Consider the following 27,688-nt stretch of genomic DNA (forward strand, 5'->3'; position numbering starts at 1 on the left):
ATGGATTACAATAAATAAACTGCTTAAGTGTCTAGCACATGCTCTGTTTAAGAGGCTAATCTCTGATAGAACAAAATGCCCAGAATATTTTCACAAGGCTAATGTTTATTAGACGTTCTGAAAAGCCCCATGTATTGGCTTATGTAGCCACAGCAATAATACGGTCAGGAATTTTTTAAAGTGCTAATAATCTTCACGCAGGACTTTAGGTCTAGCTTATATATAAGGAAATCACATATAATTTCATCGCTGACTGCCTCAATACACAGGTTTCGTCCAAATAGACATGAAGTCATTTCCATATTTTTTCCCATCCATCCAAACATCATCTTGGTTTATGCATTTATGTTACATTTTTTCTATGATTATTTTTCCAGAATTGACCATTGATGAGCAATTATCATATTTTAAGACACCACGTAAAATCATTAAGGGGCTAAAATGTGTATAAACCGGTATCAAGTTGCAGAAAGCAATTTAATTCAATTTTATTCTGGCCGAAAGCATAGACAGCATAAACAGTACTTGAAACATTTGATCATATTTGCTGCGTGGCATATTCTTGTGGTGTATTGGGTTGTCACTGAGTCCCTTGGATGTTGAACATAGAATTTCATTAAGTAGAGTCTCATCAAAAAAAAAAAAAAAACAACCACAAAACCTTTGAAACATTTTATTCTTCATATTCAAGTAAGCAAAGTACAGATTCTAGACCGTCTGGGAAGTTGACGTGGCGACATCAATGAGCTAAAGTTAGCTAAGAAACCAAAATGCAAGAAAAATTAGGAATAATATTGTGCTTCTGACTCTAGATCACAGGGAGCCTCTTCAGGAAGCACAGCTTCAATTGTCTGTAGGATTCAACATGAAAGAAATCTGTTTCCTAGATTTTCTATGCAGTCACATAATTGGCAAGCAAAACCTTTCCCATGACCTATGTCTAATCCATAGGAAGTAAAGAGAAGAAAGAAATGGGGAAGAATGCATATACACTATGCCTATCTTAACTTTTAAAAATAATTTTGCTCAGTCATGTAAAAATGCTTTTCAGATTTCAAAAGATCATCTACTACCATCTTCATGGTACCCAAGGAATTAATAAAATGCACATTCATTTCCTTTGCTTTTAAATGTTCCAGTTAAAATAGAAAAAATGAAAAAAATGCACAGTAAACATGATCCTGGACACCTTTTGTTCTTTTTTTCTCCTATAATAATCATAAAACATAGGCAATACCAAGAAAACTCAATTTCTGCTTTTTTTAAAAATAAGGTGTTACGGAAGATGACATTAGGTTTCCAACAGATCTCTGCTGGTGAAACTACATGACTCATATTTCAAACATTTACAAAAAGTTGCCCAAATATTCTAACAGCCATCTTTATATTTGTAAACAAAGCATACACTGGCTTATCCAGTTTCCACTGCATGCCAACGAGGCTGCAAAGTGATAGAAATCATCTTTGATTTTAAAAGAACAATAATCACTAAAGTAATTTATCCTCCACACATTAAAAGCTGAGGGACTATTAGGGGCGGAGGAGGCTGGAGGGGATTAGAAATAGGCGGAGGCTACTGTGCCTGCCTCTCACTCACTCCCATTCCTCACGATTGACAATGACTTTTTCCGCTAGAGCGTCCTTGCTGTACTGGCCGCGCTTCTCTGATTCCCTAAGGAGATCGGTGGGATCTACTCCCTATCAGTTTTCCTAAACACGTGTGAAACTTCAGACAAAACGGGGCTGGCTCGGGGTGAGTCAGGATGGGGGCACATTTGGTTTCTACGACCTCGCTAACAGCAGAGGGATCCATCTCGCGGTCTTTACACGCACGCTGCCACTGGTAGCTGGGTGGAACATGCACCTGCTAGTTCAAATACACAAACGGAAAGTAGGTCTAGGCAGGGCCAAGCTGCAGCGGACCTCCTGCTGTGACCCGCCCCGTCACCAGGCCGGACGCTTAGTCCTTGGCTTTACTGAAGTAGTCACTGAATTTGTTCAAGCTTTCTTCCTGCTGCTCCAGTGCGTCCAGGAAAATGCCCATCGGCGTCTTCTTCAGCCCGATCCCCTCCATTTTATTCTCCAACTTGTTCTTGAGGTTTCGAAGCCTCAAGGACGCATGGATGAACATCACTGCGGGGGGGGGGGGGGGTAAAGGGGACATGGTTAGCAGCAATGCCGCCTTGTCTGGTCCCACATCAACCTTCCACTTCCTCCCTGTCAGTCGGTTCCAACTCATAGCGACCCTCCACGGGAGCCGAAAGCCTCATCTCCTGTGCAGGCTGCCTCAGTTGGCTGCCGCCCAGGAGGGCTTTGTAATTGCTCCAGTCTTCAACTGGGTCCTTGGCTGATGTAAAGTGGACTTTACGTAAAGCACCTCATCGAGTCACGCATTAAGTGCTCTTTGGTGTGTGGAGGAAACCGTGTGTGTGTTCAACTGAAAGGAGCATCATCTGTCCATCACACGTGCGATCCTGCAGCTGCTCCTCAAATGCCCTGGATTTCAAAGGGAATCTTTGTCATTGCAACCTAGATAAAAACTGACTTACACAAAACCTGTAGTGGTTACAGGTTGGACTGCGATCCGAAAGGTCTGTAGTTCCCAACCACTAGCCAATCCTCAGAAAGCAGGATCTAATTCTAGTTGCAGAATGCAATTTAATTCTATCTTCGAAAAGAGTTACAGTCTCAAAAACTCACAGGAGCAGTTCTACCCAGTCCGAAAGGGTTGCTGTGAATTGGAACCGATTGGATGGCAGTGAGCTTTCTGAGTTTCCAGAAAGGAGTTAGGGCTCAACTCAGGGATCCTGGATGTTTTCCCCTCAGGAGTCCGGGGTGGTGAGAAGGTTTGCGCCCACAGCTGCTGATTGGACGTTTGGGGGCCTGGTCCACCCAGATGATCTACTCTCCTCGGATGGCCACTGGGGTCAGGGGACATGCAACTAAAGGCCACTTACTTACAGAGTCCCTCCTCCCTGGGAGTTTCCCTAAGTGTTAGCTACAGATTTGTACTAAAAATCTAATAATTTTCTAGAGGTTATCTAGTCCCCAATGTTTCCCAGATTTGCTTGATCATTAGAAATTACCAGAGTTTGCTTATTTAAAAATAGATTACCAGGCTCCTCTCCCGGGCCTCCTAAATCATAAAATCATAACCGAATGGGCCTGGGGAGCCTGTACTTTGAAACAGGCAAACCAAAGGTCAGTACCAGTCCTTTTCAAGCGTCACTGTCCAGCTCACAGGTCGGGCTCCACGGAGTGTAACGGAGCCTGCTGCGCAAGCAGATTCCTGGGCTCTACCACGCCCACATTGAAGAGCAAGGCAGGGCTCAGGAAGGTTCCATTTTAATCATGACTCTGGGTGATCGTAGACCTTAAATCTGAGAACCATTCATCCTCCTTCTCGCTGGTGGTTGCCAGACTAATTGTCCATGTGAAACATTCAAGGAGCTATCTGAAAATGCCAGGTCAACAGAGAAGCAAGATCTCCCGCAACGTGGCTGGGAAATTTATATTTTTAAAAAGTGTCTTGCGTAGCAAGCATCCCACTGAGTGAACTAAGGTAGCCATGAAAGGACAAACCTTATAGGATCTCACTTACAGGAGCTGCCAGAATAAAAAAAATGCCTAGACTACAGGTTTTGAGTAACAACCCGGGGGGGGGGGGGGGATGGCAGACAGGGAGTCACTGCTTTGGAGGCACAGACTTTCTGTCAAGGGTAATGGGAAATTTTGGAAACTGATGGTAGTGATGGTGAATGTAATTAATGTCACTGAATGGGACATACGAAACATACTTCAGGGGTGGGGGTGGGATCCTGAGTAATTAGCACTGACGTATACCTTAGTCAACTATGGCCCGTTTTGACGACTGGCTCAAGTCAACATGGCTGGCTCCTAGCAAGTCAGGGCTAGAAACTGGGGCCATGACTCTCTGTCTCTGATGTATATCATTATCCTGTCCTTCTCCCAGGCTCTGATGTAGACAGGAACCCAAGTAAACAAGCTGTGCACTTAAACGAGAAAGAATCATGGACATAGAATGGACGCAATGGCCATGCGTGTAATAAAGAATCCTCTTAGTGGGGCAAAGATGACACTTTCTACTCCCATTAAGAGGTACAGTCTCCGAGCTGCACAGGGGCAGTTCCGCCCTGTCCGACAGTTTCTCCCAACAGGCATGTACTCAATGGCAGTGAGTCTGCTTGCTTATTTATTTTCCATTGTCGCGCACAAGGAAAACCTGAAGAACATTTTCCAAAGCTGACTTTGCACTTGCTGAGTCAAACTCCAACAGGAGGTGGCAGCCATCCAGACACAGTCTGGGCTCAATCAGCAAAACCCCAGAATAAGTGAATGACTTCATGAAACGGGATAAAAAGCACTCGTGAACAGCAGGAGAAAGTTAAAGGGATGCACCTGCCACTTAGTGCATTAGAATTTCAGCCAGTATCTACTGACGAAGCTGGAATTTTACCTGATCTCTATGAGAGGCTTCAAGTATGTGTTTGGGGCCCAAATAAACATTGCATATGAAGGTTTTAAAAATATCTAGTTCTCATGACCAGTACTGGTACCTATGAGGAGGCTTCAGAAAGTAGATGGGTCATGGTATTAAAAGATAATAGGGCTTCCCCACTTAAAAACAAACAAACAAACAAAACACCTTCATAAATATGCCAATTACTCCTACAGACTTAGAAAAATTTTACACCAATTATGGATCTTCAGAATAAGCAGAACACGAATAGTTTATTCCCAATGACTAATTCATTTCTGTCAGAATAACACTGAAACATTGAGAAGAGACAGTTTTGTGTTGGCTTAACCGGGGTTCCAATCCAGGCACACCACCTTCCTGCTGTGGGACCTGAAGGAGTACAGTCGGTGTGTCCCGCTTGGTGTCTCCCTATGAGTGTCTAGCCCACAGCAGTTTCCCCACAAATATTTCTGGAGTTGTTCTAGAAAATTCTAAATGTCATTCCCAGCCAACGATCACTCCGGTGTTTGTTGCCACGGGAGAAAAAGAAACATTAAGCTCACTTACTCAGCAAAGGGAAAGTGATGCCAAACAAGAAGACCAGGACTCCGCCGAACATGGATATGAGGAGATAGCTAGCCAGCATGACCGTCATCACAAACGTCATGGGGTACTCCTTCTTCATCCGGCGGAAGATGTCTTTGTTGTGGGCGCCCCACACAAACCCCGTGAACACCAGCACCACCACAACTCCTCCGATCAACATGTTGAAGGGACTCAAGAACCTGGGAGGAGAAACGAAGTCGTCAGCAGTGGCAGCCGCGATGGCAGCAGCCGGAGGAGAAAGGGCGCAGAAAGCCAGTCCTCAGTAAACGCAGTCCTACTGTGCACGCCACCGCATTGTCTCATTTAATTTTCACAGCTGGATGAGGCAGCTACTACCAGTGTAGCTCTCCAATGGAGGCACCGGGCACAGAGAGGTTTGCAAACCGTGGAACGAGGGCTCACACTGAGGCAGTTGGACGTGCACCAACCGGGTCAGTTCATCTCACCACAGGCCTCCAATGGTAACAGCTAAGGTTTCTTTGGAGGGGTTCTGCTTCTGTGCACATGAGCTTGTATTTTCTTACCTGCGAGGGTTTATTTCAATCCTCTGGGCCAGAACCAATGGACAATCACAGTGTTTTCCAAACCTCTCACTGAAATCCCAATGTATAAAAATAAAGCACCACAAAAAATAAAATAAAACCCAAACCAACGACAACAAAACACCACAACAAAAGTTTTCATCGTCTTAATTGTCTCGGAAACAGGAACATGTAACAACATTGGGCCCGCTTTCCCATGTCAACAACTGGCCGGCACCCCGGCCTCATTCAGACAGAAGACGACTCTCCATCCAGCTCCCTCCCACCACTCCCTTCAACATCCTTCACAGAGGCTACGAGCAAGCTGCCATCGATCCGGGATTCCAGCAGCTGCCCGTTATCTCTCTTTCATAACCGACTTGGTCCATGGGGGCACTGGAATCCACGATTCTTGGCACAGTATGCATTACAACCCTAGAATAGCAAATGTGTGCTGCCACCACAGACAGAACCCCAACGTGTACCCCACATTCTGAAGGAGGCGCTTGTGCTCAGTCTTCACATGTAATGGGCTACGAACTTTTCAACGTCTTGAAAGACTCAAAGGACAAAGAGTGCTGGCGGCTGGCCTCATGCTTCGATCATTACTCCCCTCGATGCAGAAGGAGGGCCCAGAAAGTGGAGCAAGGGGACGTGGGACCAAAGGTCTGACACGCATGTTTGCATTCATACTTTCATGTTTAGGATACCTGAAATTCCTTTATAAAAATCTCTCTACATCTAGGCTTTCTTTCTGCTCACCGAAGGTGGGGGGCTGTTTTAAATAATTTTAAACTTGGAGAAAGATGTTTTCCATACCTTCATCAGTTGTTTTTCTCAAAGATTATAATTAATGTCAAAATGCTTTGAAATTTGGGGGGAGATTTCTATTTTAAAAGATATAGAAGTAAACAGTGACAAGGGTGGCGGTACATAATCTGACAGGGACTCCTAGGAGAGAGGTTACTTTCGTGATTAGCAAATGTTTCAGAACTCCTGCAAATGACAGTATCCTTTAAGCAGTAAATGTCCAGTGAAGAATACAGTCTGTGGTAAGAAAATAAGGTCTGAGTTGTAACGCCATTTATACTAGTGGGGTTTATGATCAAAAACTTCGAGAAACAATGTTCTGGCCAGCACAGCTGTCAGACTGTGGAAATTACAGCTATTTGTAAAAGCGGAGGCATGCTTAGGAACACAGTGTTGCTGTGAGGGCCTGTCCTGAGGCTTCAGAGACACAGGTACCCCTGAGACGGCAGCAGCGCCGCAGCGAGGGTTTGCGAGGCTGTCATCTTTCTGGAAGCGGACCTTCAGGTCTTTCTCACTCGCAGTGGCTGGGCAAGCTCAAACCGCCAGTCTTTCACTTAGCAGCCACGCACCAAGCTGGTGCACCAACGGGCTCCTTACATAAATACACAGCAACATGTTCACAATAGATGGATTGAGAAAAAGCAATTGTAGCAAATTAATAAACTGTTAGGTTTATTATATATATATTCTAGCACTTGGAAGTAAAAAATTTTATAACTAGTACATTATTCTGTAATCAGAATATATCTATACATATGAAGTAAAATACTAAAATATTATTAAAAATTTAATTATAATTATTTTTTAAACTGGTAAGTCTCTCCAATAAAATTAGTGGCAAATAAATTTATACACCACAGCAAAAGACTCTTCTTGCTCCCAAACAAACCTCGGTGGCCTATTCATTCTCTCAAAACAAACAAACAAACAAAAACTCACTGCCATTGCATCAGTGCTGACTCACAGTGACCCCCTATGGGTTTCTCAGACTAATTGTTACTGGAATAGAAAGCTCAGTCCTTCTGTCTCAGAGCTGCTGGTGGTTTCAAGCCGCTGACCATGCAGACCGCAACCCAACTCGGAACCCCTACACCAGCAAGGCTTCCCACTTTCTAGGGCCTCTTATACTCAGCCTACCCACGCCCCAAACCAAACTCAGTGCTGTCGAGCTGATTCCAGGACAGAGTAGAACTGCCCTGTGCGGTTTCCAAGGCTGTAATCCTCAGGGAAGCTGACTCCTTGGCATGGCGTGTCTGCTGAGTTTGAATCATGCTCTTTCTGTTAGCAGCCAAGTGCTTAATCACTGCACCACCAGAGCTAAACAGCACACCCCACCCCCAAACTTCCTCCAACATCCAGCACACATTATTCTGTGTATTGCCGCTCTTTTCCTTGCCTCTTTACTATGTGGGTCCATGCAGCCTCTCAGTCCATTTCTCTTTAATTTTATCTGGATCACACCTACGTTTGATTTAGCAACACCTGATTTCTGGGAAAGACAAACCATCCCTTACAGTTCCATGGAGCGGTTGGGGGTGGGGGTGGGGCGGGATTTGGACAAGGCAAAGGAAGATTCTCTTTAGTGCAGGGTGGGGAGATGGAGTGGAGAGGACCAGAAAGTCTCACTGGTGGACAATCCCATCCCTATCACCAGGAAGATTCAGGGGGGAACTGTACCACATGAATGCATTCGCTATAGTGCACAGAAGGATCTGGTCATAGGTAATTTCCCTCTATTTGCTCATTTCTCTTTTTTAATTTTCTCAATGCATTGTTCGACTAATAAAACAGGTATTTTTAAACAAACAACAAAATAGCAGAGGGGGGGAATACGTTTAAAAAACAAACAAGCATCTTTTTCAAAGCCTTTGATGTTGACCTATAACCCACACAAATATTTGTGTGCTGTGAGACAAAGCAAGGATCAAAATTAACTAGAAGAACCAGAATGAGGGTAAAAGTTTAAGAAAACGCCTTTGCATACATTCCAAACAAGAGGTGGCTAAGGGCAGCAAATACCAAAAATCCACTCAGTCTTTTCTGGATAACCATTATAATAATAACGCATGAAGCGTGTAATAAATTGAGGTCAAACTTTTGTCCCCCCTATCTGGAATACAAAAAAAATAGACTATTACTTTGAATACCTAAATACAGCCAAGGCAAAGAACAACACAAAATGTAGGGCCGACTCAAGCAATTCCAAATTGCATTTCCCCGGTGCCTGTGGCTCATGCTCAGGGAAAGGAACAGAACAAGTAGTTCCATAGGACTGGTGTCAGTTGACAAACCTCCTCACCACGATCTATAATTAGAAAGCAAGTTTCCAAATGGAAAAAATGAACAAAGCCACTCAGAACAGACATGATTTCCCTCATTGGCACGCTTAGATACACGTCCATCCCAAGACCTGGGAACACACACACCAATGCCCTTGGAGCAAAATAAAGCACACACCATCCCTCATAGCTTGAGCTCATTTTCCAGGGAGAGAGGAATTTGTGGTTTTTTTTCCGAGGCGAGTAAAGCTTTTAATCAACAGTTGGGCTGCTAGTCTCCCCGGGCACAGTAACCTCCAAGCACCTGTGGGAGGCAGTTTCCATAAACATGCCGCCCACCTTGCTTGTGGACAGTGGCCACTGACCCTGCTGTGCGGAGTCTCTCTGTCGTCCACATATGAGAGGGAGGGCGAGAGAGAATGAGAATACACTGCATTATCTGAACTTGGAAGAAATAGGACTTCGTTTTGCAACCCAAAAATGTTAAATATTTTTTCGAATGTGAGATTTTAAAAAAGTATACACGTTTACATGAAATGCTCATATGTAGGAAGGACTTCAGAATGTTTGTAGAAAATTGGAATGAAAAGATCATGGAATGTTCCTATGAATACTATAAAGTCACTTTGCATAGCCTTTTCCATAGGCTGGCAAACTGTTGAGACAGAAGCGTCAACCCTGTCCCTCACAAAAATTTGAAAATTATTTGAGAGTCTAAGTATATTTTTACAAACAAATGAAATCACCATGGTCTGAATCATATCCTTTAATTTTTCTCAATTTTACCTCAGGGCCACATGAACGTACAGAAAGAGCCACACAAAGATTCAAAGACACCTCGAGAGTCAGAGAAGGGAAAGCAGGAGCGTTACCCCAAATAACCTCTCCAGCACTGTTACTCTGCTTCAGGGGACCCCGCCCGCCCCGACGCCACCACACACACATGCTTATACACAAACCCCTTTCCCTGCTGGCTCAGACAGCCAGTCATTTTCCTAGGGAATCCCTCAACATTCTCATTTCTCTCTGAAGAAAGGTGGCCACTAGTGAGTGTTGATGTATGGCTTTAGCTTTCCATTACGACTCAGCTAGCTCCATCTGCAGTTTCAGCACACATGGGTGAAAGGGACGGATAAAAATCTCGACCAGTCATGGAATTTTAGAGCTAGGAAGGATCTTCTCTATCTATTTATTTACTTGCTTGTTTACTTACTTACTTATTTTAGGAAGGATCTTAAAAACCCAACTTACACTCAGGGACAAGAGGACAACAAGTGATCTAAAATCAATGGTGAGGACATAGGATGCCTGGTGGGGCTTGATCAAGGGCAAGGTAGCCGAGAGGTATTACTGAAACCCAAATGAAGGCCAAACATGATAGTGGGACAAGAGGAAAGTAAAAGGAAATAGAGGAAAGAACTAGGAGGCAAAGGACATTTACAGAGGTTTAAAAATAGGCATATACATATGTAAATATATTTTATATAATGATAGGGAAACGGATCTATATATATATTTTTATGTTAAGTATTAAAGTAGCAGATGGACATTGAGTTAACTCTACTCAAGTACTCCTTCAATGCAAGAACTCTTTGTTCTAATAACCTGGCATTCTGTGATGCTCAGCTTCCCTACATGATTGCTGAAAACAAAATGGGTGCATAAGCAAATGTGGTGAAGAAAGCTGATGGTGCCCAGCTATCAAAAGATATAGCATCTGGAGTCTTAAAGGTTTGAAGATAAACAAGCGGCCATTTGGCTGAGAAGCAACAAAGCCCACATAGAAGAAGCACACCGGCCTGTGTGATCATGAGGTGTCGATGAGATTAGGAATCAGGCATCAAAGACACAAAACAAAAAAAATCATATCAATGAGAATGAGGGGAATTGTGGAGTGGAGACCCAAAGCCCATCTGCAGACAATTGGAAATCCCCTTATAGAAGGATCACAAGGAAGAGACAAACCAGTCAGAGTACAGGATAGCACCGATGAAATATTCAACTTTCCTCTAGTTCTTTAATGCTTCCACCCCCTCACTATCATGACCCCAATTCTACCTTACAAATCCAGCTAGACCAGAGCATACACACTGGATAAGATCTGGAAATACAGGGATCCAGGACAGATAAACCCCTTAGGACCAAAATGAGAGTAGCGATACCAGGAGAGTAAGAGAAAGGTGGGGGAAGAAAGGATGAACCAATCACAATGATCTACATATAACCCCCTTCCAGGGGGATGGACAAAAGAAAAATGGGTGAAGGGAGACAGTGGTCAGTGTAAGTTATGAAAAAAAAAAAAGATAAATTATCAAGGGTTCATGAAGGAGGGAGAGTGGGGGAGGGGAAATGAGCTGATACCAAGGGCTCAAGTAGGAAAAAAATGTTTTGAAAATGATGATGGCAACATATGCTTGACACAATGGATAGATGGATGGACTGTGATAAGAGCTGTACAAGCCCCCAATAAAATGATTTTTTTAAAACAAAACTTAATTTTACAAACAAACTAATGAATGGAAGATGAGTAGATTTGTCTGAGGCCACCCATTGCTGAGCCAGTGATAAAAGTTGATCCAAACAAAGATCCTGGAACGAACTTCAGGATATCTGAAAATCACCATGCTGCAGGAAGCCCTGATGGTGCTGTGGGTTAGGTAGATATTGGACTGCTAATTGCAAGGTGGGTTGTTCAAACCTACCAGCCCCTCTGTGGGAGAAAGGTAAGGCTGTCCTGTAGGGTGGCTATCCGTCAGAATCCACTCGGTGGTAGTGGGTTTGAAAGTAGGTGGTTTGCCATGCTGCAAAGAGCACAAGAAGCTCAAGGTAAATATTTCCTGTGTGCTCCAGTTTTCAAACTGAAACGGCTATTTTAGAAGTGTGCTTCCTGGAGAAGTCTGACTCACTGAAGAGAGAGAGAGAGAGAGAGAGAGAGAGAGAGAGAGAGAGAGAGAAGTGATTTTCTCTTAGAGGACCTCTCTGACTTGATAATGTTTGTCTGGAGTTCTTAAACAACCAAAGGGATCAATACAAATGCAAATCCACACACTCATTTTCTTGCTTCTCATTGCCCATATACTGCTAATGTCGGAGTTCACCAGCAATGACTGGGAAGTGATCTACATCTGAGAAATAGCCACTGAACAAACCTGTTCTTGCTCTGACACCTGGGAAGTCATGATGCATCAATGTCAATTGGTCAGCAGCTGGGTTTCAGGGTTAGTGATTGGTCTGAGGGCATCCTAGGGACTGGCTAGCCTGCCTCTCAACTTCCTCCAGGCCTGCCCTTCCTGAGTCTGCCTTCCAGCACTCTGGGCTTCTAGCCATCCCTAGGACTCCCTCCTCTCTCCTTCCAATCCCAGCTTTGCCAGCGTTTGCTGAAAGAAGCCCAGCTCACTCTCTCTGGCAGGTAGGAGCCTCCTCTCCATAGCACTTGCTCCCCGGGGCGGTTTCACATTTACTATTATGAACGAGTAATGGATGCCCGTCTCCGTCTCCTACGAGAGGGCAGGTGCCACGGAGGCAGGCTCCTTGACATTTTAGCCCCAGTGCTTGGCACAGTGTCTGGTCCACACAGGAGACACTCAGTACATGTTTATTCAAAGAAAGAGCAGTCCTGAGAATAGAGCCCATGTCAGTGTGATTTCAGTAAGTTCCCCACCGCACATTTCTCATCTTGGGTGGGCTGAGTGCTGTCGGGATGCCGTATGCAACGCCACCGATATTTCAGCTACCAGTGGGCTCGTTCATGGTGGAAAGGTTTCAGGGTCACCTGTAGACTAGGAAGAGCGGCCTGGCGGTCTACTTTTATGGGAGACCCTATTGGCCACAACACAATATTGCACTAGAAGACAAGCCTCTAGGCTAGAAGGCACTCAAAAGATACAGTGGCCACAAGAGTGGACACACAAAGACAGTGCGAACCAGACTGCGTTCGTTCTGTAGTTGCCAGGCATTGACTGATGATGAAGACCAGCTCAAGAGCTTTCCCAGGTGACACATCAAGGGACTTGAGATTTTATTCTGCTTGGACAGCTCACTGATTCCCTTGGTACCTAGATATTACTGGGGAAAGAATCCCTGTCCCTGTTCTTTCCCACACTGTGTGAAAGGAAAACAAAACAAAGTGATCCAAATCCTGATATAAGGGGCTCTCGCTATGACAGCAAAACTGGACAGAGGGAGACTCAGTGTGGCTGCTGGCAGCTGGCACCCTGGGAAGGCCTGTTGCTGGGCCAGCCTGAGGCTTTGTGGGGAGATTCAAGCCCACTCAGCCATCCCCACAGACCTTTCCTGCTCTTTGTTTCCTCGGACCAAACTAATAATCTACTGAGATTATTTTAGCTTCCCAACACCACTTCCATCCCAGCAAGAACTGTGTCTAGCTGTGAATTATCGATGTAGGTTTTAAATAAAATCCGCTTTAAGAAAGCATGAGTGAGCCTGTGTCTCCAGAACCCAGTGATCAGAGACTAAATAAGACCCAGCAGTGACGGTGGGGCGGGAGACTGTCTCTTAGAGTAACATAACCTTGAGACTGTCCTAACCAACTGAATTAGGGTAGCCCATGGTATTGACTGTGTACTTGCTATATAAGGAATGTTTATTGTGTCCAGCATTCTCAGCGCCACCCAACTAAACATTCACAGCCAAACTAACCCCTCTCTTCCCAACTGTCATCAAGTGAATCACAGTAAGACACACCTGATTAACTTCCATGTCTTCTCTTTTTTTTTTCCATGTCTTCTCTTACAGTTAGACATTTGTCTGTTGTTTGTTTTATTTTTAATAAATAATAAGTTAGACCTGAGTCAGAAGCCTCACATGTCACAATTTCCCATCGTGAGATTTGGAGTCAAGTAGCCATTCAGGTTCAAAGCTCTGATAAAACTGTAATAAGTACATGTTAAACTATTTAGAAAATGTGTAACACATACAAAAGTAGAGCAAATGATAGAACCTTTTCCTCACTGCCCTTGAAAAACCTCTGGCTAATATCATAACAAATAATTTCCCTGGGATTTAAGTGGAAAGATCATTGAATCGTTTATAAATTATTCTTCCTAAATGCTTTCAGTAGATTAGATTTTTTTAAAAAACAGCAACTAAGAATCACTGTCACATGACAATTTCCTACAGAGCCAGAGGAGAGAAAACAGACTCATGAACTTGGCTAACACACTACAGTCCTTCCCACCAGGTTTCCTAATCGATTGACCTCACACTGTCACCCTGGGCAGCACAAACCCTTTAGGGCTGACTACTAGCGGGAAGGTTGGCAGTGCTGACCGCCCCCCCCCCCCCGACACCCCTCGCCGGCTGCCTGGGAAAGCAGACCTGGCTACCTGTTTCTGAAAGGTCGCAACCTTGAAAACCCCATGGTGCAGTTCCACTCTGCCCACACGAGGCGGCCAGGAGTGACCATGGACTTGATGGGGATGAACAACATCTCCCCATGGGTGTGTTTTCACTATACCTCTGAGACAGGGAGCATGCACACTGATAGGATCTGAAGCACATTAATAGCAGGTCCAGAAGATGGCTTCCTAGTTCACATGGCTTTTCAGCCTCCCAGGTGTTGCCGTGCATGAAAGCGCCATGGGTGGGGAGAGGAAGGCCAGGACAAATAGCTATTTATACATGCTTACAGAGAACCAGCCTGTTGGTTTTGTCTAAGATTATGGACATGAATGGTTCCCTGATAAAACCCATTGCAAGAGACAGAGGAAGGAAGTGAGGGGAAAAAATGAGGAGCTGATACCAAGGGCTCAAGTAGAAAGCAAATGTTTTGAGAATGATGATGGCAACAGATGTACAAATGTGCTTGACACAATGGATGGATGTATGGATTGTGATAAGAGATGTACAAGCCCCCAATGAAATGATTTTTTTAAAAAGTCAAGGAATGCAGTGTCACCGCACCAGAAAGGATTGGTGGCCGTTCAGCCCTTTCAGAGGTTGCATGCTATCTAGCATGAGAGCGATGAAAGAAGCTGTCCCAATTTCACTGATGACTTTATCTGGAAAACAAGGCTCCAGGAGTGGACGGAATACCAGTCGTGTGCTTCATCAAATGGAGGCAATATCAAAAGAAACTTGGGAGATAGGTACATGGCCCACCAACTGGAAGAGATCGCTAACTCGTGTCTATTCCTAAGGAAGGTGATCCAACAGAATGTGGAAATTATCTACAAAATCATTCATATCACATGCATGAATTGTTAGAAGAGCTGTAAGAGTCCCCAGTAAAGTGATGTATTAATTTTTAAAAATTAAAGATAGGTTTTACATGGTTGGAACCATACATTGACAAGGAACTGACAGGGAATTTGAACAGGCTGGATTCGGACAATATGGAAGGAGAGAAACCAATGCCCACGTCAGAAGGATTCTGACTGAAAGCAAAGACTATCAGAGAGCTGTTTTTCTGTGTTTTATTTAGTATGCAAAGGCATTGACTTTGTGGATCAGAACAAATTATGAATAACATTGCAGAGAATGGGAACTGTAGCACACGTAACTGTGTTCAGTGGAATCTGTACACAAGAACAAGAGGCAGGCAGTTGAACAGAACAAGACTGTGTGGCTTAAAATCAGGAAACATCGGGGTTGTGTGTCCTTTGACCATACTTGTTGAGCAAATAATCTGGAGAGCTGTATTCCAGGAATCCACTGGGATTGGAGGAAGATTCATTAACAGCCTCCAATATGCCAGCAGCGGGCTTGCTGGCTGCAGGAGAAGAGGTTCTAGATTCCCTCACTGATGAAGATGGAAGACGACAGCCATCAGTATGGATGATAACTCAATGTAAAAAAATGAACAAGCCTCACAACTAGACAAATAAACAACATTATTGTTAAGCAGAAAACTTGCCATTGTCAGAGACCTCATTTTACCTGGATTCACTATCAACATGCACGGAAGCAGCAGGAAAGAAATCAAATGTAAAAAAAAACTAAAAAAATATGTATGGATTGTGATAAGAGTTGTATGAGCCCCTAATAAAATGTTTAAATTAAAAAAAAAAGAAATCAAATGATACATACATTGGGCAAATTTAAAGTATTGAAAGAGCAACGATGTCACTTTGAGGACTAAAACGCTTCTGATACAAACTAGGGTCTTTGTGAAATGTTTCATTTGTATGTGAAAGCTAGACAAGACACAAAGAAGACTGGTGAAGAAGTGATGCATTTTAATGATGCTGTGGGCAAAGAATGTTGCAGTTACCATGGACTGCCGGAGAAACAACTTGTCTCCAAGAAGTTCAGTCAGAATGCTCTTAGAAGGGAAGATGACAGTCATTGTTATCAGGAGAGACCAGTCCCTGCAGAAGGACATCGTGCTTGATAAAGCAGACGGTTAGGGCGACAGATGGTGGCCCTTGATGAGATGGTATGACACAGCGGCTGCAACAATGGGCTCAGACATAGCATTGGTTTTGTATAACACAATTACATTTTCTAAAATCATCTATAGTTGACAGACTTCTAAAAGTTCTATACTCATAAGAAATTGATAACCCATCTAGGGAAGGCAGCCTTCAACATGCTCTGCCTGGAGGGTCAGTAAAGGGCTAGGAGAGGGCGGGGAGAGCAGAATGATGGAGGAGGGGCTGAGAAGACATCTGAGCTACAAGTGAGGATTCTTAAAACTTAACTCTCTCACCTGTCCACGCACTGCATGCCTCTCCCATCCCTCTGAACTGAGACCATTAGAATCTGGAGTCATCATGGACAGGGAAACTCAGGGAAGTCAGCGTGAAAAGGGTGTGTGTTTATCTAGCTGTACATTTCTGTATGCTTGCTACAGTTTTATAACAATGATTATCTGTTTAGCATCAACTTGCTGCAACTCTAGGCTCTGACCTCCACACAGTAAGTTATTACAGCTGGCTGATTCACCACTGTAGCCTCTAGCACAGTTTCTGGGGATGCTGCCTACTCTGTAAAGTGAGTGAATCATGCAATTCAAGGAAAATTAAGATTGGGGAGTTGGTGTTGACGCTGACTAATGTCAAAAGCACTTGCCCTCCGTTCTAGCATAGTCAGACTGCAATGAATTCCACCGGAGTCTGTTTTAATGCACACACACGTGGACCCCGAGCATAGTAGGCCTGCCTTTCTCCTGCTGGCTGGACGCTTGGTTCTGCAACCCTGCAGCAACAAAGGTGGAAATGCCCCGATCCTTTCTTTATCCCACAAACACATCATCACAAGCCAAGAACATCTGATGGGACCCACTCATGTGGAAAAGATTTTTCTCTTTTTTTAAAAAGGCTTAAGTGGAGAGCAAATAGTTTGAAAATGATGAGGACAATGAATGTACAGATGTGCTTTACACAATTGATGTGTGTATGGATTGTGATAAGAGTTGTATGAGCCCCTAATAAAACATTTAAAAAAAATAACAAGTAACCCTGGCAGCCCATAGAAGAGCCTCATAAATAACTGACTACATCTCACACCAGCACTCCTTATGCTGATGTTGGGATAGTACCAAACTTTATATTATGAAATTACAGTCCTAGAAGAAAAATCATGGTCTACATAGACTCCAATGAATTTAGACAATTTTTTTAAAGTAGACATTTACAAAGATAATTGTATGGAAGCATGTGCAGTTCTAACAAGATATTAAGATTCACAAAGAATATTTTACTTACAAATGTCTAAAACCAATTAAATCCACCAGACTACATCACATGGCTGTATAAATAAAGTTTCTATCTTAAAAAAAAAAAAAGATTTTTCTCCAGCTTAGAATTGGCAGCGTTCCCATTTCAAACCCCTTATCATGTCAGGCAACAAAGTATACAGTGGCAACTGTATTTTCCACTCTGCTGGAGCTCTCACATAGGCAGAATTATTGGGCTCCGTGATAGAGAGATATTTGAGTCAAGAAAGCAGGGCTCATTCATTCAGCAGCTACATTGTGCTGCGGTCTTAAGGAGCAGGCAGGAATGTATACAAACGAGAATAAATGGCCCTTTCTGGCCGCAGACACAGAGGCATTTATGCACACTCATAAATTCTGTGTGTAGTTGGTACTGCTGGGGCCATGGGGGCATTGTGAGTTCTGGACAGAGGGAGGCGTTAAGACTGTCATCATGCAAGTAATATCATGAGAGTCAGGGATGTGGGTGGATTTGACTAACGCGCAGTATGGTTTGAAGGAAAAGTACCCCACTGCATATCAATAACTCAAGCTACTATTAGCAGTTTGGGTTCCAATTAGCCATGTTACCTCAAAAAAAATTGAGACGTTTGAGAGGTCCAGTAGCTCTCCATCGCAACTTTGGGATGTGCATCACAATCATTTCAGGAGTTAGAAAAACAATGACTGGATGCTTGGGTGCAGACAGGAACTATACATTGAGAATCACTCACGGTGACACCTCAGCATGCAAATTTATTTACTTCAATTTCTCTGGGTTCCCTTTGAAACAGACCAGGCCTATATCTCACATTTTGTCTCTTTCATGTCCTGTGGGGCATAGAGTGCCCACCTATATTTTCCTCCCCTGGGGTTTATTGGGCAGCTGCTTTCCCACTGAAAGTAGGTACAGCCATCAGATAGGGGCTTGGATAATTCTCTGAACACAAGAAATGGGCATGTGCAGAAAATTCTCATTTTGGCAGGGTATTATATGAGGCAATGAATCCTGTGATTTTGTAAATCTTTTGGCTGATTTTTCACTGGGATAAAAGCTTTGGTATGGGAAACAGAAAGATTTCTCCTAAGTTATCTCCCCCAAATATATGTTAAACTTAGGACACTGCTTGCAGCTAATGGTAAATGATTGTCAAGTTACCTCCATGAAGGCAGTCAATTGCCAGACTACTGTCTAGTCCCACCACAGGTAGGGCCCACTCCCCGATGTTAAGGATAATGGGCTACTTCTCCCTAAAGGCTTGCAGTCATCAGTTTGGTTCCTGTAGGTGGGGTTTACATCCTACTGATAATGGTTTCTGTAGTGAGCCAGAGAAAGGTCAAACTGGCCCAATGATATCCAAACTTAAGTTGCCTCCCAATCCCTCCTCTTCCTATTGCTTAGATACTCCTAGATCACCCCCCTCCCATTACTGTATTACCTAAAGCACAACCGTTTCCTTTGACATATGTCTTTACCTGTAATTAGGGGACTTGCTCGTCTCCAGACAATATAAAAGCCTTGGTTAGCAATAAATCTCTCTCTCTCCACGTGGACCATCAAGTGAGGCTGAGGTGAGCATGCTACCATGAAATGTGTCTGACTCCATTATCTCAATCTCTCTTCTTCTATCTCTCATGCTATCTATGACTTTACTATACTCTTTACCTGTTATCACTGTATAATTGCACCTACCATACTGGTGATGATGTGTTAGGGGCTGGTCAACCCTGACACCTTGTAAATATATTTCTGGGTTCCTGTGTGTTAGTTGATGGTTCCATGTTCTTTGGGAACACCATATTTTCAGGTGCTCTACACTGTGTGCGTCTATCAAAGGAGCTACAATATGGTACAGAGACCAGAGAGACATAAGTGCTCCATATAACTTTACCCTGAGAGTGCACAAGACCAAGTGCATCACACATAACCCTACTAAAGAGTTGAGAGGGGCATGTGTATTCCACGTAATCTCAATCTCTACACCCAATCCAGAGCAATATCTAGGTTCCACATAACATACAGCAAACCTGCATTTCAGAACAAAATTTCAGAAATGCTCCTTGATTCATCGTGTCTTCCATTAATGAAAGCACATGATTATGTATACACACACACGTCAAAATAACTGGATCATGATCATGAAAGGGTTAACATTGCTATGCATCTTCTGGGAATCTTGTTAAAATGCTTTACTCGGCTCAGTGTGTCTGGAATGGGATCTAAGAATCTTCATTTGTACCAACCTCCCAGGTGACACAGTTGCTGCTGGTCCGTGAGTCACACGGGCCACGCTTTGCAGCAAACGAATTGCCCCAGCTGCGGTATTCCACTAGGCAAGTAGAGATTTCTGCCCATGCTAGCAGGTCTAGTGTGCTTCATGCGTGCCTTGGAGCACATGTGGTCTTTGCTGCTCACTTTAAAAAACCGAGGTGTTGACATCCAATGCTGCGTCTGTGTTAAAAGAACCCACAGGGCAGAGGTGTTTCCTGGCCCTCCTCTTTTCAGTCTTAGACATGGTTCTCTTCTTGAATTCAAGTCAAATTTCGCAAAACACACATTGCCCAGTTGGTTCTTAGGGTACTCCTTTTAAGCAATACAGTCTCTTCAGAAGTCATGTCTGCATCCTAAAAAGGAAATTCAAGTCTTCAAGGGAAGCAAAGTTCTATAAGACATGCAAGTTGCAATATGACAAAGCCACTCATGTGAATCTGTCACCTAGTGCTTGTGATTTAAAAGAGCAAGAGTTGGGAGACTTTCAAGTGTGCACATAACCCAGATGCTTGGACCGAGATAAGAATGATATATTTAGAATCTCTGAAGGTGCCACTTAATACTAACGTAAAAGTAAGTTACATTAAGTAGCTAATATTGGAGTAAGATCATTTTTAGGCTCTAATGCCCTTTGTATTAAATAAATCCTTTAAGCCTGATTTTGTAATGGTGAAACTTCTGTAACTTCTGAGCAAAATGCTACTAAAAGAGGAGGTCAAAATTCTGTCCAAAAAGAAAAAGATCTAGTCTGTGAAATCAGTAGAGTCTTCTGGGCAGACTAATAATTGAATCCGTTTGGGCTAGTATGGATGGACAAACGTATCAAAGTTCAAAGTCACTCCTTCCTGTGTTTGAAAGGTCAGGAGCAGAAGTTCTAATCCATCTGATTTGCTCTGTAATAATTTTACAATAATGCTCTTGTGAGTGTGTGTGTCACTCGGTAGGTGGTGATCTTTCTCGGGAATGTGCTACTGAGGAATCGGCATGGTTTTCTGCGGCAGGAGAGCAAGGGTTCTCCATCAGGGGTGACTTTGTTCCAGAGGAAACACTTAGCAATGTTTGCAGCTATTTTTGGTTACCATAACTTGTTGAGGGCGGGGTACTGGCATCTAGTGAGCAGAGGACAGGGTTGACTAAGCACCCTACAATGCAGAGGGACACTCCCTACACCAGAGCACAATTCCATTGAAAATGTAATCCTGTCAAAAGTTGGGAAACCCTATTGTTCCCCCTGGATCAACACACATTCTGTGTGTGCGGAGTAGAACTGTGTGGGTTATCAAGGCAGTGACTTTCCAAGAGTGGATTGCCAGAGCTTTCTTCCGAGGCGCCTCACTGTGGGCCTGAACGGCCAACTTTTCAACATAGACAAACGCTCAATGTGTGCACCATCTGGGTCCCTGGGAAACCCCACACTAGAGTGTTTTACCAAGCTTCCACAAGGGTAATAAGAACAGCGACGGTTTTGCATTTTACACTGTGTAAGTGGAGCTTTCACACAGATCGAGTAATCATATGGTGCAGACTGTCTTCGGTAGCATGGAGTTGCTGGCAGGCTGCTATGTGTTTCAAAACAACTTGTCCCATGAATCCGGTTGAAAGTTGTTTCTGTGAACCTGCCAGACTCGCCTGTCATTTGTGAGAGCTTTGCACTAACCAACCAGGCACCTGCTATGTAGTGAGCCTCAGGGAAAGAGAACAGAAATAGCCTTCAACACCACAAGGACAAGACCCAAACAAAACCCAGCCCCAACTGGCCCAAGTCAACAATTTCAGGACCTACTGTCAGATACGGACAGGATGGAGAAGACGCACAGGGTAGGGCTTAATGCAGACAAGGAACTGAGAGAGAGGGGAGGAATTTTCCTTCAAAGGGGTAGTGCCCAAAGCTGAGTCTTGCAGAAGCAAAAGTGGTGAAGGAATCCGGAGCTTTGAGGTTCGGGTAGATGAGCTGCCAGTGTAAAATGCAGTCTGTTCTCAGTGTAGCACCACCAATGATAACAATATAATGATAATAAAAATATGATGTTTGTGGAGCAAATACTGGGGACCCAGAGCTGTTCTGAGAGCCTTGCCTGTATTAACTCAGTTGATTTTCTCACTAAAAATAGCACCTACCTGAAGTCCTATCAAACAAACAAAACCTCAAACTCACAGCCATCAAGTTGACTTCAACTGATGGCAACCTTATCGGGCAGGGTAAAACTGCCCCAGTGGGTTTCCGAGACTAATAACTCTCTGGTAACTCTTTGTGGAAGTGGAAAGTCTTATTTTTCTCCACGGAGTGGCTGGTGATTTCAAACCGCTGACCTTGAGGACTGCAGCTATGTTACCAGGGCTCCATCAGGTATGTACTATTATTAGTTTCATTTTAGGGGGAAGACATTGAAGCACTTGCCCCATGTCACAAAGCTAGTGTGCCGTTGGGATTCAAACGTCATTTTTTCTGGTTGCAGACGCTACGTTCTTAAACACTACCTTATACTACTCAATGAACCAGGAGATAGGACAACTTTTAGTTTTAAAAGAATATTAGCTAAGAGGCACAGTAGACCCACAGGAAGAAGTGACCTGCCTAAGTATGAACCATGCTCTTTCGATGAAGACAAAATCTAAACCATGGATGGTTGGCCATCCACAGAAGCTATCTCTATCCTAATCTCTCTCTATCTCTGTCTTGGTTAGATTGGTGTCTTGGCATCCCATGTAGGTGGTTTGGGACCTTGTGGAAAACCAAAGACCCGGGACGGAGTGTATGGGGTGTCATCTCTATACTCGTAATCACAGGGCTGGGAAGACTGGCTCTAGTGATAGGGAAAGATCTCCACAGTTCCGAGATAGAGATAATGCCAAATACATATTTCCCACTAGGAAAGCTGTCCCCACCACAGCCCTCCATAAAAAGGCTACTACCAAAATGTCTCCTACAGGCATCTGGCTGCTCACTTTGTGGCTAGAGAAGACCTATCTTTAAAAGCAATCAGATTCTTTTGTCCTTCCCACTCAAGGAGCAGTGGACTCCCTTTTTGACACTTATTATAGGGTGTTCCCCTGACGAGCTCAGGGGACATCCAAGAGTAAGATGCTACAGGTTTCTAATGTGTAGGTATGTGCTGGAGGCTTGCAAGCCTCGTGACTATATACACTCACTGTTAAATCAACTCCCTCTCTCACTCCTATGCCAACATCGGAGATGAGCCCTCGTGCCTCGCTTGTCTGTCTGCCTTATTTTCTTTAATTGCCCATTTCACTCCTGAGTACTCATTCTACAGTGGGACTGGATCCCACAGCCTTTCTTTTCGCTGACAAAAATCTTGAAGACCAGACCTTCTCGATCTTCAGCCAGGTCAATTTTCATCAACACTCAATGTTCACAGAGGCTACCCAAACCAACAGCCAAGTTGATTCTAAACTCTGTCCCTATAGTCAGGAGTAGAATTGCCCCTGTGGATTTCCAAGCCTGCAGGAGTAGAAAGCCTCGTCTTTCTCCCCTGGAGCAGCTGGTGGGTTTGTTGGTGGGTCTTAACACAACTGCTGAAGCCAAAGTGGGTGAACAAGTAAATGTGGTGAAGAAAGCTGATGGTGCCCGGCTATCAAAAGAGATAGTTTCTGGGGTCTTAAAGGCTTGAAGACAAACAAGCGGCCATCTAGCTCAGAAGCAACAAAGCCCACATGGAAGAACACACCAGCCTGTGTGAGCGAGTGATCCCAAAGGGATCAGTTATCAGGCATCAAAGAACAAAAAATCATCATATCATTGGCTGTACACCTCCATGATAGGATCGCTGAAGACAAATGGGTGCATAAGCAAATGTGGCGAAGAAAGCTGATGGTGCTCGGCTATCAAAAGAGATAGTTTCTGGGGTCTTAAAGGCTTGAAGATAAACAAGCGGCCATCTAGCTCAGAAGCAAAATAGCCCACATGGAAGAAGCACACCAGCCAGTGCGATCACGAGGTGCCAAAGGGACCAGGTATAAGGCATCATGCAAAAAAAGAAAAAAGAATATGTGTGTATATATATATATATATATATCATATTGAATGAAGGGGGAAGTGCAGAGTGAAGAACCAAGGCCCAAGTGTCGGCCACTGGAGATCCCCTCATAGAGGGGTTTAGGAGAGGAGATGGGTCAGTCAGGGTGCCAGGTAGTACTGATGAAGAGCACAGCTTTCCCCCGGATCCTGGATGCTTCCCCCGCCCCCAACTACCATGATCCGAATTCTACCTTGCGGGGCTGGATAGGGCAGAGGTTGTACACTGGCACATATGAGGGCTGGAGGCACAGGGAATCCAGGGTGGATGATACCTTCAGGACCAGGGGTGTGAGGGGCGATGCTGGGAGAGTGTAGGGTGAGTGGGTTGGAAAGGGGGAACTGATTACAGGGATCCACATGTGACCTCCTCCCTGGGAGAGAGACGGCAGAGAAGAGGGGGTAGGGAGACTCTGGATAGAGCAAGATATGACAAAATAACGATGTATAAATTACAAAGGGCACGTGAGGGAGGGGGGAGCGAGGAGGGAGGGGAAAAAAAAAAGAGGACCTGATGCAAAGGGCTTAAGTGGAGAGAAAATGCTTTGAGAATGATTGGGGCGGGGAATGTATGGATGTGCTTTACATAATTGATGTATGTATATGTATGGATTGTGATAAGAGTTGTATGAGTCCCTAATAAAATGTAAAAAAAGAAAAGAAAAAAAAAGAAAGAAAGAAAAGAAAATGATTAGAGCAAATAATGTACAGATGTGCTTTATACAATTGATGTATGTATATGTATGGACTGTGATAAGAGTTGTATGAGCCCCTAATAAAACGTTTAGAACAACAACAAAAAAAGAAACTGTCTTAAAGTTCATGACTCATAGGAAGATGACACATATAAGCACACAAGCTTGAGTCTATGACGCTGAGCAAGTCCTTTAACCTCTCTGAGCCTTGTAGTTAACAATAGTAAAATAGTCACAACAGATTACTCATTGCTCTGTTTGAGTTAGTAATATCGATAAAATGCATAGCAAGGTATCTGGGACACAAAGTGCTCCATAAATGTTTGCATTTATTGGGTTTTATTAAAATGTAAAGCAAGAAAAGAGCAAGTGGTAAAAAATATAACAAATTTTATGGAGGCAGAAAATTAATTCAGGAGAGTAGATTAACTAAGGAAAATTAATATTTTGTACATGTGCGATTTTTAAAATAGCTTTTACAACTGACCCATATCTTTTGCATATTCCTAAAAGATAATAATAATAATAAAAGATAAAGTTCATGGCTACTTTTTACTATGTCTTCCCTAAAATGCCACTGAGTCTATCTATATCTCCTATTAAGAATGGAGAATGGAAAGGGCCAACACCCTTAAACTTCCTGATTCAGTGGCAGGAGACATCACACCAACAATGAACCTATATTTAGTTAAGGGGCCGGTCCTTAGCTTTCACTATGAAAAAGTGCTCAAACTTGTTTTTGGTCTGGGCAGCATACTTTGCTTTTTCCCCCCTGTACATTTGGGTGGCTTGCTGTCACACTCTGCCCTCTAAGTTTTTGGAATTACCTCAAGAAAATACTCCCATCACTGGACCACCAGATACGCATAACCCACTGAGCCATGAGGGATCTTTTAGCAAATTCATGCCCATCTCTTTATGCAAAGAGAATGGGGGGTGTGGGGGGTACCAGGGAAGGAGAGGGACAGAGACAGAAAGCACAGGCAGATCTATTTCAGAATCTTAGATTGGCACAGTACTTTATTCTGTATTAAAGAACATTGTTAGCATTGAGGGAAAGAAGCCTCAACACAGGGTCACCATGAATCAGAATGGACTCAGTGGCAGTGGGTTGGGTTTGATATTGAGCTAGGGAACTTCAGACGGGCGTGGCCTCAGGCAGTAGACTTGCCCTACCCGGACAAGTTCACCTTTGGCTGCCACTCTAGTTCAGAGTCTACTCAGCGCCGTGGGCACTCCAAAGCACTCCCGGAGTGTGCCATTCTGTAGCTACACAGAATGAGGAGCCCACAAGTGGGTCCCCATCATTGCCTACCTGGGACAGTAGGAACCATAGCCGGAAATCATTACCTCCCCCCACTTTCCTCTCTGTGGTGAGTTTACTCCTCTAACTTCTCAACAAGTGCCACGTTCCCCTGGGCAGCACTGTAGTTTTGATTCATCGTGGTGTGCTGGGGGCTTGGCATGAGGCCTGGCACAGAGGTGGCTCAAAAAAGAAACCACCCCAGAGCCAGATAGGAACCACCAGATCACCATTCCCCCCCAGCCAGGTTTATTTTTTCCCTTAAGGATGTGTTGAAGATAATCAGTAAGATACACACACACACACACACACACACACACACACACCTTCCTGCAAAAGCAAGAGAAACATTTCTTAAAGGGTAAACTGCAGGGAACGGTGCTTTCTGGGGGACAGTGTGTGGCGTCTGAACTCTTCTGCAGCACCGGACACTTTTGATTCTCCTAGCAGGTATTGAAAAGCCCGTCTTTAGCGATACTGAGACCACTGGCTGGGCCGTGAAGATAAAGGGATCACCCATGGTCTCTCCTTGGAAGCAAAAAGAGGGTTTCCATTCTAACTCCAGGCAGCCTTCCCCGCACGCGCCCGGGGAGATGCGCCACCAGGGACCACCCATCCTCACGCACCGAGCCCAGCCTTCCAGTACATCGGAGCAAATGCTTGGAGAGACGCTAACCACGCACACACCACTTAGGAACCCTTTTAAACCCCACCCTCCAGAAAACAGGGTCCGGTCCACACCCAGTCGCCCCAGGCCTCGGAGGGCGGTGCCTGCCCATGCAGCCTCAGGATAGGGTTACACCGCTTTCTGATTTTAAAAAGAATAGCGTGCTGCAAATGTCTCCCCCAGTAAGAGCCTAATCGGGGCACATAAAGAGAAATTCCTGGTCCGAATGGGACAAATCCGATCCACCCCCCAAGTGTGTCTCGGTCTCTCTCTCTCTCTCTCTCTCTCTCTCTCTCTCTCTCTCTCTCTCTCTCTCTCTCTCTCTCTCTCTCTCTCTCTCTCTCTCACACACACACACACACACACACACACACACAAATTCCTGGTCCAAGGGGGATAAATCCGACCCACTCCCAAGTGTGTCTCTCAGTCTCTGACACACACACACACACACACACACACACACACACACACACACACACACACACGTGCCCTGCCCCCTAAGCCTCCTCAGGTCTCAGGCGGATTGCTGTGCCCCCCCCCCCGCCCCAACCCCCAGCAGGCAAGTTTGTCCGGGTTCGGCCGCTCCCAGACTTGTGCGAACGGGCGCGGGGCAGGGTGGGCGTCTTTGCACGCCCGGGGCTTGCAGACCGCGTCCCCTCCGTGCTGTCCCCGGGTCTGTGCCCCGGGAGGGGAAACGCCACTTACCCCACCACGGAAACCATCATGGCAGCCACCACCAGGTAGTTGGTCTGGTAATAGAGCAGGTTGCTCACCACGCGGTTGTTCCATTTGGAAATGTCCTTGAAATCCGGCCGCGCGAAGCGGTCAGAGCCCGGGAAGAAGTCGTCCCAGCTGCGCAAAGGAGGGACCTCCATGTCAACGTCTTCCTCGGCTTCTTCTTGGGAATCTGGGGGAGGCGGCGGCGGCAACCGAGCCGCGGAGCTGGGTCCAAGCGATGACAGCGGCTCCCGCGCCGTCGGCTCTGCGGTTGGCGCGCAGCGCAGCGAAGGAAACTCAAAGCGGCCGGGCGGATTTGCGCTTTTGACTTCGCAGTTGGCTCGAAGTGATTGGTTCTAAGAAACCGAGGCGTCCGCAGAACCGAAGTGAATCAACGCCAAGCAGCCAGCGGAAGTCCTCGGTCCGAGCGTGGGGGCAAAGCTTTTCTCTCCAGCAGTTCGACCCAAAATGCACCCGCCCGCGTTCTGAGGATTCGCTTCCTGGGGGTGCGCTCTGACTTAGCGTGGCGGGGTGGGGCCGGGGGGGTGGGCGATTGCAGCTGTTCGAATGCCAACCTACGTGAAATGGGGTGGCGGCAGATTTTAGTGACTTTTCCGAGGATGGACTGGTGTTGAGAAGTAACCAG

General features: G+C 44.8%; 1 protein-coding gene across 1 annotated transcript; it reads right to left on the reverse strand.

The window, feature by feature from the left end:
- Nucleotides 1–657: 657 nt before the first annotated feature.
- ARL6IP5 (ARF like GTPase 6 interacting protein 5) lies at nt 658–27,503 on the reverse strand. Its single transcript, XM_075549904.1, has 3 exons — nt 27,031–27,503; nt 5,048–5,265; nt 658–2,133 (listed from the first exon to the last, which is right to left on the reverse strand). Exons 1-3 carry the CDS (start codon nt 27,198–27,200, stop codon nt 1,961–1,963), a joined length of 561 nt encoding a protein of 186 aa, XP_075406019.1. The 5' UTR covers nt 27,201–27,503; the 3' UTR covers nt 658–1,960.
- Nucleotides 27,504–27,688: the final 185 nt, after the last annotated feature.

This window comes from Tenrec ecaudatus, chromosome 5 (genome assembly GCF_050624435.1).
Source record: "Tenrec ecaudatus isolate mTenEca1 chromosome 5, mTenEca1.hap1, whole genome shotgun sequence".
In the NCBI taxonomy this organism is placed as follows: domain Eukaryota; kingdom Metazoa; phylum Chordata; class Mammalia; order Afrosoricida; family Tenrecidae; genus Tenrec; species Tenrec ecaudatus.

Excerpts from the sequence above, each read along its gene's own strand:
- ARL6IP5 (XM_075549904.1), bottom strand. The coding sequence starts at position 27,200 with ATGGAGGTCCCTCCTTTGCGCAGCTGGGACGACTTCTTCCCGGGCTCT. Across the intron at positions 5,266-27,030 it reads ATGATGGTTTCCGTGGTGGG|GTTCTTGAGTCCCTTCAACA; the intron begins GTAAGTGGCGTT and ends TTCTCCTCCCAG. Across the intron at positions 2,134-5,047 it reads CATCACTTTCCCTTTGCTGA|TGATGTTCATCCATGCGTCC; the intron begins GTAAGTGAGCTT and ends CCCCCCCCGCAG.